This window comes from Stylophora pistillata, chromosome 7 (assembly GCF_964205215.1).
Source record: "Stylophora pistillata chromosome 7, jaStyPist1.2, whole genome shotgun sequence".
In the NCBI taxonomy this organism is placed as follows: domain Eukaryota; kingdom Metazoa; phylum Cnidaria; class Anthozoa; order Scleractinia; family Pocilloporidae; genus Stylophora; species Stylophora pistillata.
Window position 1 is genome coordinate 21,151,598 of NC_142525.1, and position 17,006 is coordinate 21,168,603.

A 17,006-nucleotide genomic window follows, 5' to 3' on the forward strand; every position below is an offset into this window, starting at 1 on the left:
TTCCAGGAATTCCTGTACGAGGTTAACTTTAAACAGAGAGACTTACTCTCCTCCTTAACTAGCAGATCGACATAATTAACTAAAAATATAACTTTCCGCAAAATATACTACAACAAGTTCTAATCAGCATAGAAACTGAACATCTGCTTCCGTGCCAAATTCACAACCAAAATAAGAAAAGGCAAAAGAAATTGTACTTAGATGAGACCGCCAAAAGGAATAAGACCTGTTTACTATATTTGCGTCGAGTCGCTTAAAATTGTGTCACAGTGTTATGGATATCCCCATACACATAACACTAGTGTTTTCTGTGAAGGTAGATCGTGGACAAAATGTTCGACTCGTCGTTTCGTTATGGCGTTTCATCGTTTCCACACACCGATACATCTAGTCGAGTCGTTGTTGTCAGTCCGAGTTCGACTCGTCGGATTGCCAGTTCTACAACCCCTTTTAAGAAGGCGACTTTGGTGGTAAATCGTGGACGAAATGTTCGACCCGTCGTTTCGTTGTGGTGTTTCATTTTTTCCGCACACCGATACTCTACAGTGAGCAAGGTCCATTACAGCAGTGTGCAGGACGCGTGTCATATATGAACTTTGTAACGGACCCTGAGGTTCGATTACCCATGGGAACTCAGAAGTTATTCTTTGTCCAACGATCGTGACAAGAAGTAAAACATACTTCTCTGTTTCTTTCACAAACTCAAAACTTACCATCTTTCTCTTTCATTTAGTCTGAAATAAACTTTCCATTATGATACTAAAATCCGATTAAGCAAGAAACACCTCCGCAAAGTTAAATTATAATAATCTCACGTTTAGTAGACTTTAATTATTCAAATTACGAACAAGCATCACGCTGGACGATTCTCCCCAACGTTTCAAAAGAATCGATGGCTCGAAATAATCAGGAACCGATTCGAAAAATTAAAAAATTGTATGACGATATTTTGATATTATTGAAATAATCAAAATAATATCTGAATAAGACCAAACTCTTAGCCCCAATTGCACCTTTCTCAAACCTAACCTAAAGCGTAGCCATGATTATTGTTCGATGAAGTTTCACCACTATTTTGAAAGATAAGGCTGAAATGATAACAAGGTGAACAGGGAAACCATAGGGTAGCATACAAAAACTGTAAATGTCTGAAGTTGACCTTATTAAGAGAAGAACTCTCATCAGTCAACTTGACCAATTCGCTCTTCGTTCAAATCGTAAGTACTCTTGTCGAATAAGTGACCAGAAAGACCTTCATCCGATTCAGAAACAATGGGTTCCAATTAGTAAGTTTCAACATCTAAAGCCATTTTCCAAGTAAAAAGAAAAGACCTTCGTCGCATTTAAAACTTTACCGCGAACGATCTAAGACTTGAATGTTATTAAGCTGACTGATTTCATTACCCTTCAACTTGTGGTGTTTATGTATAAATATACGTTATTAACCAAGTGCAAGGTCAAGATGTCTGGATATTGGCCGAGTTTTTTTTTGTGCATTTTTGTGGACCGAGACGAAGTCTTGGTTATTAAAGGATTTATTATAGTGCAAAAAGGTTTCGCTTTACTAAGAATTAACAGTAGTGTTTACTTCGAGGGCCGGGAAAAAAAGCCAACTGTGTTTGTAGCACAACAAACAAGAGAGTCGTTTCTGATTTTTTTGTTTTGACCGTCTTCTGCAGCTTTTTGCGTTTCCATCGCTGAAATCGTCCGAGAATTACGAACGCAGTTATAATTCACTTTTTTTTCTGCGTGGGATCAATGCGGGCAATCCCGTGCGGGCAAGATGGGCCCACCTTGCCTGCTCGAGTAGCCAATCAAAACACAGGATTCGCTTCATCTTGCCCACGGGCGCTGCGAGCGATATGATAAGGTCCTTTACCAACATTTAATGTCTGTCTCACATACCTTTATTAATTCTCATTGTTAGACATATACATCTAGATAACACAAGGTTGCCCTCCAGGATGACTTATGCTATCCCAAAAGGTACAGACAAATTATGGAATTTTCAACATTAAGGTTCCATGGTTGGTAAGTTCGGAATGACAAAATAGGCTCTTTGCACGACTTGATCACATGATCAACTTTCGGTAAGCACGAAAACAGTTCACTTTTGAAAACATTTTGTCGGCACAAGCTGAAAGAGCGTATTGAAATTAAGTAACCTGAGAATTTTCACCCGTATATCTCAAAAGATAGCGATTGCAACGGCCGCCGAAAGTAAGAGGCATTTCTATGAGAAAACTAACGTTTGCCACCAAGTCATGCTGATATATGGTTTTCTATACAAATCCTTGTATATTCTAAAATTTTTCAAAACTGTCGTTAAACCTTTTACCAATTTAATGGTTCAAATTGCCGTCTTGGATTAAAAGGCTATTTGAGCCCTGTAATGTTTGAGGAAATATTTCATGACAGTTTTGAAAATTTCAAAATTACAAGGATTTGTACGGAAAACAACGTTAGTGTGACTAGGAAGCAAAAGTTGTTTTTCTCATACAAATGCGTCTAACTTTCGGCGGCCGTTGCAACCGCTACTTTTGAGATATAAGGATGAAAATTCTCAGGTTCCTAGTTTTAATATTTCAGCTTATGCTAACAAAATTTTACAAAAGTGTACTGTTTTCGTGTTTACCGAACTTTTATCACGTGATGAGGTCATGCAAAGAGCCTATTGATGAGATATAGCTTCTCTCTTTAGTAAACGTTTTAAGTTAAGGTTAAGTCAATTATTATTGCCAAATATCAATGGCAGATTAAAACTACGCCTTTTCTGGCTTTCCGTTTAAAACTAACATTCTTAGCTTTCTTTTGTCGTCTTTCTTTTTCAACTAGCTTCTTTTCTTTTTTTTTACCCCTAAAGTTTGGAATAGTGTAAGTAATGACGTAACGCTTCTCTCTCTAAGACGTTGAAAGGCACGACAGCGGCAGATTAGAAAACATCTCCCTTTACAAAATCAATCCTTTTTATCACTATGACTTATTTGCTTATTTTCATCGCCGTGAACTAACTTTACATTTCCTTGATAAACGTTTAGTGATCCAACTTGAACAGTTCCAATGTTTGCCCCTGCAAATAGTGTTGAGATTACGCCCGACCCTAACTGATTAGTTGTAGCTTTCATAAAAGCATTGACGTTGGTGTTCCCGACAGCAGTGCTACTGACCTCATTTCCAGGATTTCCTTGGGGTGATATTTGAGAAAATTCATGATCTTGCACACTTCTGTCGCTACTTGGCTTTCCTTTTTCTACCGAAACGACTGATCTTGGTTGTTGTGCTGAATAAACAAAAATTAAGAAGTCAGATGTTTGTTACTTACATACTTTTAAGTGTCCTTATCAAATATCCTTCCATGTCAAAATTTAATCAGACTTAAAAGGAAGAACAAAGATACTTTTTTCTTGTTGATTCATTGGCAGCTAAGGCCCAGAATTTCACTTCTATACGAAAATGCACAGGAGTAAACAAGACATGTCCTCAAATTCTGTATTGTGAACAGATTCAAACCTCGGCGCCACATAATTCCCCCTAATTCAATGACTCAAGGCGCGTAACCAACACCTTGGCCGTAATCAAAGGCTTCCTCTGGAAAACTTGTTGGATACACCACTAGGAAAATTCATTATCTCTTTGGACAGAAGCACGTAACCTTACTTTATTTAGTTATTTCGCAAAGTTTAAGTTCATCAGAGCGCGATACTAGCGAATCAGAATTTACTTTCTGATAGGGAATCATCCCTCAGCAAACAGCTGAGAGCAGAACCAAAAAGCCTTGACTTCATTCAACTGATGGAATGAAACGTTTAAGAGCTTTTTAAATGGATAACTGAAACGCGGAGGAGACGACATCGACATTCAATCGGCCATTCACTGTGGAGCGAATAAGGTCACTCAACCGTAACTAAATGATAAAAATAGGTGTAAATTCAGTTTGCAAATTAGGGTGCAGTTGTTGAAAGGGAAGTTAAGGGTTACCAAAACGTACCACGCTAACAAAGGTTTCAGATTAATCCAGTTGATATCGTTATCCACCCTTCACACAACTGGCTTAAACCAGGTACATGATACATAAAAAATACCCAAGAACGAAAGATAATACCACCCAGCACATACATTCAGGAATTATTCAAATAGGCCGATCCATGGTACTGCAAAGCCTGAGCATATTTGACATGATCGCATTCAAGCGATATTTTGAGACCATACGTCTTTAACCTAGAGGTTCCCTGGGCCTCGATGACCACAGAAACCAGTAAACAAACCTACGTTGCATTCAGTCCATTTAGGTTCAACAGTGATGAAAATATCACGCCCTCATAAAAAAAATGCTCAAAGTTAATCATTATGAAGCTAACCTTCCATCTCTGATCTCCTACGTTCAAGATTCCAATCCAAAACGAGAGATTCCAGTCTTTTTTCAATCTTATCTAATGATTCTTTAATGGTCATCTCATCCTTTACCCACTCCTCAATTAACTCCCTGTAGAATTCCCCGAAATCAGGGTCCATGCATTCATATTTGAGATCATCAATAGTGCGTGCAAAGTGTTCCCCTCCAAGTCGCAGTAAAGTTTCTTTTATATCTTGCCACAGTTGATGGAATGTTGGGTCATCGATTGAAGCATTTGCAGCGTGACCATATATCCTGTTTCTAAAGGCCTTCAAACGAACAATGTCAGCTGCAGTAGATGTCTCCGCTGCACAGGGTAATGAATTCCAACCAGTGGCAGGAGGAGCAAGGTTACAAATATTTCGAAGTAAAAGAGTTAGCAACGTGATGTCAAAGTCTCCTGATGAAACATTGGTTCTAATGACAGGATACAGCCTTCCCCATTGGATTGGATTCAACACTCTTCTTTTTCGTAAGGAGTTTAAGATGGAATAAACCGATGGACTTCTCAATACCAGGTGGAGTGACTCTCCAGGACATGGACGTAACCTGTCAAAGGTCTCTCTTAGGACTTGCGTTCCTACGTCAATAAGAAGGCGACAGATCCGCGCATAATTCGTGGTCTCTTTGGTAGAACAGAATCGTAAATCGCCGTGAGCCATAATCACACTTTCACACCTCCAACCTTCAATCAGTAATTAAAGTATGGTTAACTCAATCACCCATTACAATTACAGTAAACTGGGGCAACCTTTTTACTAGCGTAATTTCGTTTCGTAATAAATTATAAATGCATTAAGAAAACAAGCGAAACTGATGAAACATCTTATTTACTTTTTCTCAGAGGGCACGGTCACGAATTCTGCATAATATATGCATTATTGACCAGGCGTGAGATCAAATTGGCTGGATTTTAGCCGAGTTCTTTTTTTGCGCATTTATGGACTGAATTAACTTGATCAAAAAAGAAATTGTCTTGTATCAAAAGGATTTCGCTTTGAAAAGAAAAATGTCTTGGTTATTTCGAGAGCCGGGAAAGAAAGCAAGGTGTGTCTGTAGCCAAATAAACGCAAGCGTCATTTAATTTTTTTGTTTTTCGTTATTTTCCTTTGTTTGATATAACTGTCTTCTGCCGCTTTTTGCGACTTTGTTGCCGACATCGTCCAAAAGTTACGAACTTTGTAAGTCCGCTCCGCGTAGTTTTTATGCCCGGGATCAAAGTGGACAATCCCGGGCGAGCGAGAAAGGCCCATCTCGCCCGCTCGGGTAGCCAATCAGAAGACAGAATTCGCTTTATTTTGCCCACGGGCGCTGCCAGCTGCATAATAAATATGCGTAATTAATGATGATGACAATGATGAAAAATAAAATCATTTTTTCTTCAAACTTTTGCGATGCGCATAGCAAACCTGTTCAGAGGTTTATGAAAGGAAATTCTAGCTTAAAGATAGAATTTTTCAATGCGCCGATCACACCTTTAATACATATCTGCAAGATAAGGCTATCTTGTTTCACACGTCATCCTGGAGTAACTGTGAGATGCTTATCAGTGTCATCACGTGCTAATTCCGAGTTACATTCGAAGCGATTCGAAAAAATCATCACCAAGCGTTGAACGACCGAAGATGTTCCGAAACAAACAAAAGCCAAGAGTGTGGAATATCGGGTAAAACTCGGTGGACTTTGTTGTGGGCGAAGAGGTCGTTCGCGTACTATTGTTACACTCAGTCACTCGACAGGACTCGCCTCCATAGGAGGCAGTAACCATGAGAATGACTTACAAAGTATCAAGTTAATGAACAGCTGGTCAAAATTTCTGGTGTTATGCTAAAATTATCTCTAAGAAAGTGCCTGTGGGAATGGGAGTGGTAGTCTGAATTTCAGCCGTCTCTTCCTTTTACCCCAAGGGGGGCGCGTGCCCCTTGGGGTAAAGGGAAGAGACGGCTGAAATTCAGACTATGTGAGCGGGGGAGGGGTATATATACATATACACCCCTAAGATTGATTTTAGGAGCACGTTTAGAGACTAAAAATTCGCATACCATCTGATACTGGCTCTTTGAGAGCCTGATTTCCTCACAATCCACTCTTAGATAGACGTATAGATAGATAGACGTTTATTGAGAAGAATACCTTAATAGCAGCTGGAAGCTGAATTGCAAAGGTGTACAAATTATGTAATAGAACTATACAATAAAATCAAACCTAAAAGGGAACTAATTTACATATACAATTGTAATAAATGTTAGTTAAAATGTCTTGCGCTTGCCGGAATGAAAGTATCTCTGAACCGATTTGTTTTACAGGAAACTCTAAATGGTCTGCGTTGTCGTAACTCCATAAGTTGACCTCGGTTATCGAAAGGCAGTAAGTGGTACAAACAATCCAAGGGATTGGAGACGATGTTGTTAAAGAATTTTAAGCAAAGGTCTTCTCTCCGATCCCTTAGGGTTTTCAGCTCTGCCATCTGAAGCACTTCTCTATAATGATTATCATAACCGTATATAATTTTCAAGGCTCTCTTTTGGACACGCTCTAAACCTAAGCTCAAATAATTGGGGAGGCTATAATGGTAGACCTGACATCCATAAAGTAAGACAGATTGAATACAAGCAACATAAAAATTAACTAATTCAGGTGATGGTACCTTAGCTCGCTTTAACTGAGTTAAAAAGTAAAGGCGCTTAGCGGCCTTTTTAATCGTCTCAGTAACGTGAGTGTTCCACTTGAGGTTGTCTTGAAAATACACACCCAGTAATTTTACGACACTAACGGCACTAACCTTAGAGCCATTAATTTCTATCAGATCGTAGGAAGGAGGGGAGCGCACAAAGGAAACTCTTAGCTCATTACATTTTTTCGGATGGAGTTGAAATGAATTGAGTGTTGACCAGGTAGCTACTTCGTTTATCATAGACTGAGCATTGCTAGGACCACCCTTGCTTATGATTTCATACACTGTCGTGTCATCTACATATTTTATACAATCACTGGCTGATGGTACTTTCAAATCGTTTATCATAACCAAGAATAGCTACGGTCCCAATTTTGTTCCCTGCGGTACTCCAGCTCGGACCGATCCCCACTCTGAGAGACAATCATGTGCAAGTTTGACCCTTTGTTTCCTATCTTTAAGAAAGGCTATTATCCAATTAATGATGTAAGGGTTAATGTCGTAGGTCTTCAGTTAACAAAATTGAAAAAGGATGCGCAGTCCCCCACACTGAAACACAAATGGGAAATTTCTATCCTAAAATCATTTAATCAGGTCATAAATATAGCTTGTGTAGATAGGATGGAAAGATGATGAACTATCAACTGTTCCAGCGTCTTATACCATCTGTCAACCTTTGACCTTCTCTAAGTACATACAGGTGAAAAATGAAAAAGCTGAAAGTCCTAAAATAATCTTACTATGTAGCATATATTTACTGGGGTTTCCTGTGGAAAAGCCCGAGATGTAAATTTAGTTGTGGTCGTTGCATATTTTCCGTGAAGGCATCTCTGCCGTTTCTGTGAAAGCACTGGTTATCAGGCTCCGACAATGTAAGCAAAAGTCGTCTAAAATGATTTGTGGTTACTGGTTTTGTTAAAAAAAGAACCCCCTAGTCACCAATTTAGAGGCTAATGGCCGTTTTTATGCTGCAGACGTTAAAGTCGTCTAGACGCATTTAACGTCTGAGACGTTAAAGTCGTTTAGTATGAAAATGGGACGTACAAAAGTAGTTAAATACGTATATTTTTCTGAAAAAGTACTAGGCTCTACTCTCGGAAGAAACTGGACACGAGTTAAAGCGGCGCCCAAAATGAACTTCAAGCCCGCGAAATGCGAACAAATTGTTCAAACTCTAACATGGCGGTGGCGTTACAACTGTTAAATCTATTTCTCGCCATCGCCAAGAAAGGCATGACTTGGAATGCAGATGTTCGTGACACAGAAAAGTGAATCGAGAAAGCGAAAACTTCAGATGATGGAAGATGATGAAATAGACACAGCCAAAGCAATAGGTTTGTGTGCCGTCCGAGCCAAACGACCCAGAAAGGAAAGAAGCCCAGACGAACAGAGGAGTTCCTCGTGGTGGAGACATGGCTACCAAAATTGGGACGACAGTGCGTTCAAAAAACGTTTGAGGATCGAGCAAACCAAACCAAACCAAAATTGGGACGACAGTGCGTTCAAAAAACGTTCGAGGATCGAGCAAACGTTTGTTAAATCGAGCAACGTTTCAGTTTATTCTGGCGAGATAGAGGCCCAGCTAATCAAAGAGCCAAGTCGCTTCAAACCTGTGCAGATAACTCCAGACACGCAGCTTGCCATTTGTTTGTCTAGCTCAGCCCATGAATGCACCTACAACACAGTAGGAGACCTGTTTGGTGTTGCTGAATCAACCGTGAGTGTCATTTTTAACCAAGTATGTAAGATACTTGTTTCAACTCTCTACGACAGGTTTGTGTACCTACCCAGAAATAGTGCCGAATGGAAGCAAGAGCTTGAAAGCTTTCTTGAAAACTGGGAATTTCCCTGCGTAGGAGCCTGGGATGGTTTCCATGTTTACGTCAGCACGAAGTTGAAAAATTATTTTAGCTTCAAGAAGAGATATTCGGTATCCAGCTTGGGATTCATTGTGTCTAACAAGAGGTTTCTGTGGGCAGCCGTGGGGGCTCCTGGCTCTACCCACGACTCAAGGTTCCTGAAAAGTTGCGACCTCTATGCTGACATTCGACAGGGACGGATTTTCCCTAGTTCTGTGCTCAGAACAAGGGAGTATGGAGACATACCATTCACAACGGTCGGTGATTCAGCATTCCCACGCAACACGTGGCTAATGAAGTCGTACAGTGAAAGTACAAGAGACCCAAGGAAACGCTACTTAAACAAGAGACTTTGCTCGGGTAGAGTTGTTTCAGAGCATGCTTATGACATGTTAAATGGAAGATCGAGCATCCTTTGCAAGAAGACAGAGTGTAAACTAAAGAACATCAGGCAAGTCATCATGGCCTCCATTGCCTTGCACAATATACGCATTGCAAGGGATGATCCATGAAGTCCTAGGTGGAGGCTGGACATTGAACATCTGCGCCTCATTAGGAAGAGAGGCAATGGTGAGCAAGACAATGAGGCAGATCACATCAGAACGAGAATCACGAACTGGCTCTGGGATATCCACCAGCAAAGGCAGTCAGTGGAGTAAAAGAGGAAATGAACAGAAAAATTGAGGCCTGCGTTTATATGTTTTGTACCCCAGACCACACCCAACTTACCCCCCAGCAACCAGCAAGATGGACTAGAATGTGGAACTAGACTATAAGCAATCAACGTGAGGACTACAAAACTGTAATATCAAAACGTCTTTACTTAGTCTACTGAAGTAGAAAATCCTTGGACAAAGTAAGGATTTTACTACGCCTGAAAAACAAAATTCATTTCTTAAACATCTTACAGTTGACTACAGTAAACATAGATATTGGGAATCTCAAGCAAGTTTATTAAGACTGGTTAAACAAAACAATGATAAAACAACAGCCTGAAATCTTTTCTTGTTGACAGGCTAATCAAGCAAAATTTGCTGAATTTCGCCTATCAAAAGGTTTTTCGAGAAGGCACTCTACCGATTATAACTATCTAAATTTGTGTAGTGTGGTTGTTGACTCTCAGCTCCAGAATAGGCACTTAGAAATGCTGGTTCATGCATCACCCAAGCATTTTGGTATGTTTGCACAGTCTGCTGAATACGGGCCATTATCTCCATCATACGCAGTTCATGTTGTCGGTTGAATTCTGCCTGTTTCTCCTGAAATTTAAGAAATGCTTCTTCCCTTCTCTGATCTGCCTCAAACCCAGTTTGGATTCGTTTACCTTGTGCTTTTTGAAGATTCTCAAAAGTTGTAGATGACTGGCTGATGGCATCTTTCTGTGAAATTATTTTACATTTCCTGGGTCGAACAGAGACACTTGATTTCTGTACCTCTTTCTTGTCCTTCTTGGATGCCTTCTTTAATAAACTTCATTTCTTCAATGGAGGTCCTTTTATGGTCTGCATCAGTTGGTTGACATTCGACTCTGATCAAAAAATTGAAAAACACCTCTTTTAGGTTCAGGAAAACTGCGATGTTAACTGTATTTTGAGTCAGGTTTCAATACAGTGAGGCAAATTAAGTTGAAGCCCTGACCTATAAACATTCAGCATACCTTTATATCAAAATCACGTACACTGACATGACCATGTACAGGTGTGTATGTACAGTGTGTTGTAGGCCTGTTTCTGACTGACCGTGCATTGGTTAAAAGTGTGTGTCTTAAATTATTCCTTTAAAATTCTGAGAAAATAAGAAACCATTATATTCTAATTTACCTGTTAAATTCTTCGTCACTCTCATCCCCTGACAAGTGTTCAGAACTTGCTTCTGCTAGAGAGGAACTTGCATTTAACACCTGCTTCTTCTCACGAGGAATCATAGCAGAAGCACTCTTCGCCATGGTTACTTCAGTCTCGTCTTCCTTGTAATTGTCACTATATTCATCATCTTCACTGCTACGGGTACCATCGCTTTCTATGTCTGCTGCCTTAGCGGCAACCTTTAACTCTGTATGTGTTTCAGAGAAAATGGGGTTGATGATGTTAAACCATTCAGGTTCATCTGTTGCTGATTTACCACTGCCAGAGTTTGCCCTGTCGGTGTATTTCCTCCACTGCTCTTTCAGCCATTTATATTTTGCTCTCAGCTTAACAACTGATGTACCGATTTCTTTTGCATTCCTTCCTTAGAACTGGTTGTTGTCTTCGCTTGTAAACGAGCATCTAACTCTTTCTTAATGGGTTAAAAAACATGAACATTAGCCGACTTTTTGAGTGCAAGAGTCTCCAAAGTTAATGCAAATTCAGTTCGGTCGTCTGCGAGAACACATGCAAAAGCCATAAGTTCATCTTCACTCCACTTTCTACCACGAGACTCCTTCATGCTCTTCTCGGCCGCCATGTTGTTTTTCACTCGTGCCAGTCTTCTCTGGACGAGTCGAGCTTAAATGCGTCCTAGTTTTCGACGTCCCGTCTTTATACCAGACGTCCTTCGGACGCACTAAACAGAAGACGTTAAAGTCGTCTGCCTTGGTTACCGTTATTATACTAGACGTTAAAGTCGTCTTCAAACGACTTTAACGTCTCTAGCATAAAAACGGCCAATTTTCAGAATTTGGATGCCAAAGTGAACACTGTAGTCACAGTGGCACTTGCATTAGGTGCAATTCAAAATCCTGGAACCTTAAGGGTTTTTTTTCTGATGGCAAGATGTTCAGGTACAGGCTGGAATAAAATAGTGGTCTATGAAATACTAAAATGAACTAACCATGGACTACTCCCGAGAGAATCACCTAAAATAAGAAAAAATACTTTAAAGATCAATTTGATGTTGTCAACCCAAAGATGTGATTGCCCACCGAACAGAATGGCTTCAACATTTTGGCATTAAAAAATCTAACATAGTATAGTCATAAAAGCAACGAAATTATTTACTATGGCAACTACATCATAAAAATTAATTGTCAAATTGGCAGAAACCATTCGAAAACTTCATCACACTTTACCTTAAGATAGAGTAATTGTAAAATTTGTTAGGGTGTCTTTGCAGCAAACTTCAATGATAAGTTTGTTTTGAAAGGCAGCATTCTAAGGAAGCTATCAATAAACACAATCATAGGTTCAGGTAACCTTTCATATTAGGATTAGACCCATTCTATTGTCCTCTTTACCTCAAAGACAGCTAAGGCCAAATCTTTCACATCTAGAATAGAGATCTTCTTGTGTATTGAGAAAAGAAAGAAATAGATGTTTTTCTTTTCCTTTACCTCAAGATAGTTGAATAGTTACAAAGTTTTAATTTTTCCCTTTTTTTTTTATTTTCGACAGTGTCATCAAATAACTGCTGACAGGGCAATTTCAAAATACCCTCAAAAGGTTCCAGGGAATTAGGACTTCTTCAATTTTCCTTTGCAATTTGTTTTGCACATACTCCTTATAACTAAGGCATTCTTGAAATGTAATTTTGATTACAAAGTGGTGGTTTAACAAACTTGTAACAAATATCATGGTCCATGATGGGCCACCACATTGATGCTCTAAATCTCTATAACACGGTCACAGTGTGATTCAGGAGCAATTACTCCTCAATTTGAAAGGTAAGGTCATTAAGATTCTTCAATTTAAACAGATGACAAGCATCTCTTGGCTTGAAGAATTTAGACATTCTATTTAGTACAAAGTCTTGATAAAAATAGGTAGTCTTAGCCTGCATTTGGCTACTGAATATTGCCCAATGTCTTTAACACTGAACAGAAAGAGTTTATACCATGATGCTAGAAGTAGTGTTGCAAAAGATTTGTATTTGTGTGCAATACAGTAACCTTGCTACATCCACATATTTGAATACCCTGTTCCACAAGTGAAAGACGGTAACAAATAATTAATTTAACAACAAAAATAATGTCAACTTTAAAAATAATTTACAGGGGCTAGCTCAAAGGCCTCATTGTTCCTCTACCCTCTAGACTCACAACATTATTACACTGTTTCTTTAAATTTTACCTTTAATTATAGATTATTTCCTTATTTTGTTGCAATTCCAATTTTGGGGGACTGTTGTTTCATACAACAACTGGAATTCTGCATTTTAGGATACTCTGTCATTCTGTACTCTGCTCTTCCACTGTTCCATCATTCCATCCCAAGGAGTAAACCTGTTAAGCTCAAGGTATTGTATTTTACATTTCACTCCCTTTGCAAATTTAGTGGCTCTTCTGGGCATAAGTCACTGGTACAAATGGTAGAATGCTCTCTCTTCAAAGGAAAAAAATAATTTCTTTTAAGTTTCCACAATGTGCTGATCACACCCACTTAGATATTTCTGCAAGGAAAAGTCAATTACCTTAAATGTTGCAGAGACACCACTATGAAATCATTTTTAGATTTTACTTATCTTTTGTTTTGTCATGGCAAGAACTGAAAAAAATACATCTTTCAATCTACTGAGCATTTGTGTAATTCGTTGATTTAAATGGTAAACTCTCTACAAAGAAAAATATTATTTCAAGTTTCTTTGATGTGCTCATCACACCTATTTAGACATTTCTGCTTAGAAAGTCTTCTTTTCAATTGCCTTAATGTTGAGGAGATGCCACTGTGAAATCATTTTTAAGACTTTAATTACCTTTTGTTTCTTCATGGTAAGAATTGAAAAAAATTACTAAAAAAATTCCTCTTAGTTCTTTTTATGCATCAAAGAAAAGCCCTTGTAATGTCTTAGGCCTTGCTTGATTAAGGGTAAATTTTGAATCATAAAAATTTGCACTTCCTTTTGGGAATGCAGCAAAAATGTAGCAGTAAATTTTCATAGATACACCAAATAAACAATGAAATAAACTTAATTATCCTGGAAATGAATTTTTAAAACATTTCAAGTAGTATCATCCCCTTTACAAGAGTAAAATTTATGCACATCCCAGGCATTTTGATTGGGATCTATGATTGGGAGAGAGGAGACACCAACATGGGACTCGAATTTATTTGTTCCAGACATTCCATGTGCCCTCCCATTCTAATACGAAGTTCCCATTCTGCTGCTAAATCACACTATTTGATCATTTACATTGCTTTCATTTATAGGATGGCAGCCTTTAATGAATCTTTCAAGTTCTTTTTTAAGGTAGTCCATTTGGGAGTAGTCCATTTTAGTAGGGCTTGTTCCATCAAGGTGGTCCAACCAGTATCTGTGGTCAAGTTGGCAAAGAGAGTTACATGCTCAACTAAGCCACAATATCTTTGTAACTGCAGTCTTACTGAGAAACAGGCACATTTAGTTTCAAAATTTTTTAATTTTAAGGCAGGGAAGGTTAGCAGCTTTTTAAGGGCAATATTTCACACGATAAAATTGGTCATTGTTTTCTTGAGCAGCACGACTTTTTTGATTCAGTTTTCATTAGCACAGATTACAATTTAAGACATAAAAAGTGGAAACCCAAAATAATTATCATATTCTTGCTTCAATCAGGGAGTACATTCATCATGGTAAATATGAAAACAAATAAGAAAATAATACAGTAGGTAAGCTTAATGAAATTTCATTTGATTGACTGGCTTATACTTTCGCACGAAAAACTTCAATAGCCTCCCATTCCATGAACAAAGGCTGATAGTTTCTAAAGAAACTGTTTGGGGCTGTGTCGGTGGGGGTAACAAAATAATTTGAATATATCAACAAATTCAGTTTACCATTTCAACTTTGTTGATATATTCAAATTATCCCATTCCTTGAGTTGTCATATCACAAATGAATCCCAGTAATTCAAACCTTAAAGGAAATAATTTGAGTAGTAATTCCCAGTAATTCAAACCTTAAAGGAAATAATTTGAATATATCAACAAATTTCAACTTTGTTGATATATTCAAATTATCCCATTCCTTGAGTTGTCATAGCACAAATGAATCCCAGTAATTCAAACCTTAAAGGGAAATTGAGAAATTTTTGAGTTATGAGTTCAAGTTACCAAGAGATGAAATCAAAGGACCAGAAATGAGGGAAAATCAGTGTTGATTGTTTTTTCTTTCAATACATTAGACATCTTACTCAAATCTGATCAAAGGAAAGTCCAGTGAAAACGGAATTCTAAGTTATTGCAGAAATCAGAACCTAGCATAAATTTATTGACTGCAGCACATTGTGTGTTTTGATTTATCACCTATCAACACATGGGATTTGATATAGTTCCAGTTATCAAGGATAAAGATGTATAAAGAGTGACCTGAAGTGAAATGAAAACTGCATTAAATTGGCTAGACAGTCGAGTCATCAAGGGTTCAAGTCATCAAGGGTAAAATTGCAGTGATTGAATAACAAAAATCCAGGGTCAATCTATTTTGGTAAACAGTAATTTAAAGAGTTGTATCAAAGAAGAGCCCTTATATGGTATGAAGCCTTGCTCAGTTAAAAATGGAACTTTGAATCTTGAAATCTTGGATCTCTTGCTACTAAGCAATCATTGGGTGAAGTTGAGCATGATATCGTGAATTATCAAAACCAAGGCCTGAGTTATCTATGGTAGCCAAAAGCTGAGGTTTATAACACAGACAATACATGGATGAGTACCTTGGAAACTAGGCAGACTTTCACCCTGACATAACACCCCAATATCTGCAGCAGATATCCGGTTATCATGTCAATTTCACATGCTACTGTATTTTGACTGAATGCTCTTGACCGATCAGATGTTTCATAGTAAGTCCAATGTCTAATAATGATGCTTGTGTTTCAGTCTCCTTCTGGGAATGTAGCTAAAATGTAGCACTAAATTTACATAAATACACCAAAGAAAACAATGACATCGAATTAATTGTGAAAATCTGTGGCGTTTTGATCGCGATCAGCGAAATGCCGTCCTGAACTTGTTGGGAGAAAGTCAACTTCGCTCGTTCTAGACTATTCCATATGCTCTCCACTTCCGTTCACGTTCTGTTGCTGAATCGCACTTTATTTGATCATTTACATCGTTTGTATCTTCAGGTGGGTAGCACTTACCTTCGTCCGTTTTCACACTCGACTAGGCCACAATATCTTTCGTAGCTGTAGTCTTACTGAGTAACAGGCACATCCCATTTCGAAATTTTCGAATTTTAGGGCAAGAGAAGTTATAAAAGCTTTCAATGACCGTTTCCCTTTCTGGGTAGAGAACATTTTCTTGTTCATTGTTACAAAAATATCATTCAAAACATTTCAAGTTAACAAATACAGAGAAAGCAAATGTCAAATGGGTTTACGAAAGTAGTATACTGACCTATTTGTGAAGTAAATTTCGAAAAGGGAATCTGCAATACTCGACCACCGCCACGAGCGCCTGGCTACGTCAAAATTTGGTCACGCGGTCAGGTTCGACTTAGCAAGGTAAAGAGATCGGTAAAGAACATTTTCTCGGTCATTGTGCCATTGTTACAAATACTGAGAAAGCGAATGTCAAATGGGTTTACGAAAGTAGAATACTGACCTATTTGTGAAGTAAATTTCGAAGAGGGGATCTGTTGTACTCGTCACATCCATGAATGCGCTCCTCGTCTGATATTTGGTTAGGTAGAAAAGAATGCGCTGGTCGTTTAATATTTGGTTAGGTAGACAAGAATGCGCATGCGTATATTGATATCGTCGTACTCAGTTTTATCTTGGTTTGAGACCCCAGCAGAGTTTCAAGACTTAAAAAAAATGGCGGCCGTTACCGCATGGCGCGTTCGAAGTTTAGATCAGAGAGCCTTTACGCTTTTGGAAGGCGAACATGGATGTATCTACCGAAATTTTTTTAGAAGACGTTGTTTTCGTGCAGATGTGAGGTCTACAGCTGAGGTGAGTGGTAGTTTTGTGTTTCATTCGGCAAATAGGCCTTTTGCAACAAACCGTCACGTGACTGATTTTCCCTTAGCAACGCCATACTGGAGGGCAAGCTGTTCAGTCTTTCCTTGACAACCAACAAAGCGCGAGTGGGCGGAATAGATACAAAGGTAAGGTTAAAGGTCTCTTAGGGCGTTTGTTTGTCATAATGTCACAAGAAAACAATAGGAAAATATCTCTTTAGAATTT

At 38.5% G+C, this 17,006-nt stretch overlaps 2 protein-coding genes and 1 pseudogene across 7 annotated transcripts in view; 1 reads left to right on the forward strand and 2 right to left on the reverse strand.

Moving 5' to 3' along the window:
- Positions 1-1,884: 1,884 nt before the first annotated feature.
- On the reverse strand, positions 1,885-16,555 carry LOC111344016 (uncharacterized). Of its 2 annotated transcripts, XM_022951220.2 has the most exons (4): positions 16,423-16,544; positions 16,216-16,313; positions 4,359-5,078; positions 1,885-3,280 (listed from the first exon to the last, which is right to left on the reverse strand). In XM_022951220.2, the coding sequence occupies exons 3-4, from the start codon at positions 5,053-5,055 to the stop codon at positions 2,958-2,960; spliced, it is 1,020 nt and encodes a 339-aa protein (XP_022806955.2). In that variant the 5' UTR covers positions 5,056-5,078; positions 16,216-16,313; positions 16,423-16,544; the 3' UTR covers positions 1,885-2,957. The 2 variants fall into 2 exon arrangements, with proteins under 2 accessions (XP_022806955.2, XP_022806954.2); XM_022951219.2 differs by lacking the exon at positions 16,216-16,313 and having other exon boundaries at positions 16,423-16,555.
- Positions 9,803-11,151, reverse strand: LOC148727047 (uncharacterized; annotated as a pseudogene). Its single transcript, XR_015989569.1, has 2 exons — positions 10,747-11,151; positions 9,803-10,454 (listed from the first exon to the last, which is right to left on the reverse strand). The product of XR_015989569.1 is annotated as an uncharacterized LOC148727047 (transcript).
- Positions 16,539-17,006, forward strand: part of LOC111344020 (uncharacterized) — a 42,122-nt gene continuing 41,654 nt past the window's right edge. For 2 of the 4 annotated variants that reach the window (XM_088727589.1, XM_088727591.1), the window contains exon 1: positions 16,539-16,772. The gene's annotated coding sequence lies outside the window, so the exon portion shown is untranslated. The remainder of the gene's footprint in view (positions 16,773-17,006) is intronic. The other 2 variants (XM_088727590.1, XM_088727588.1) reach the window with 2 other exon arrangements.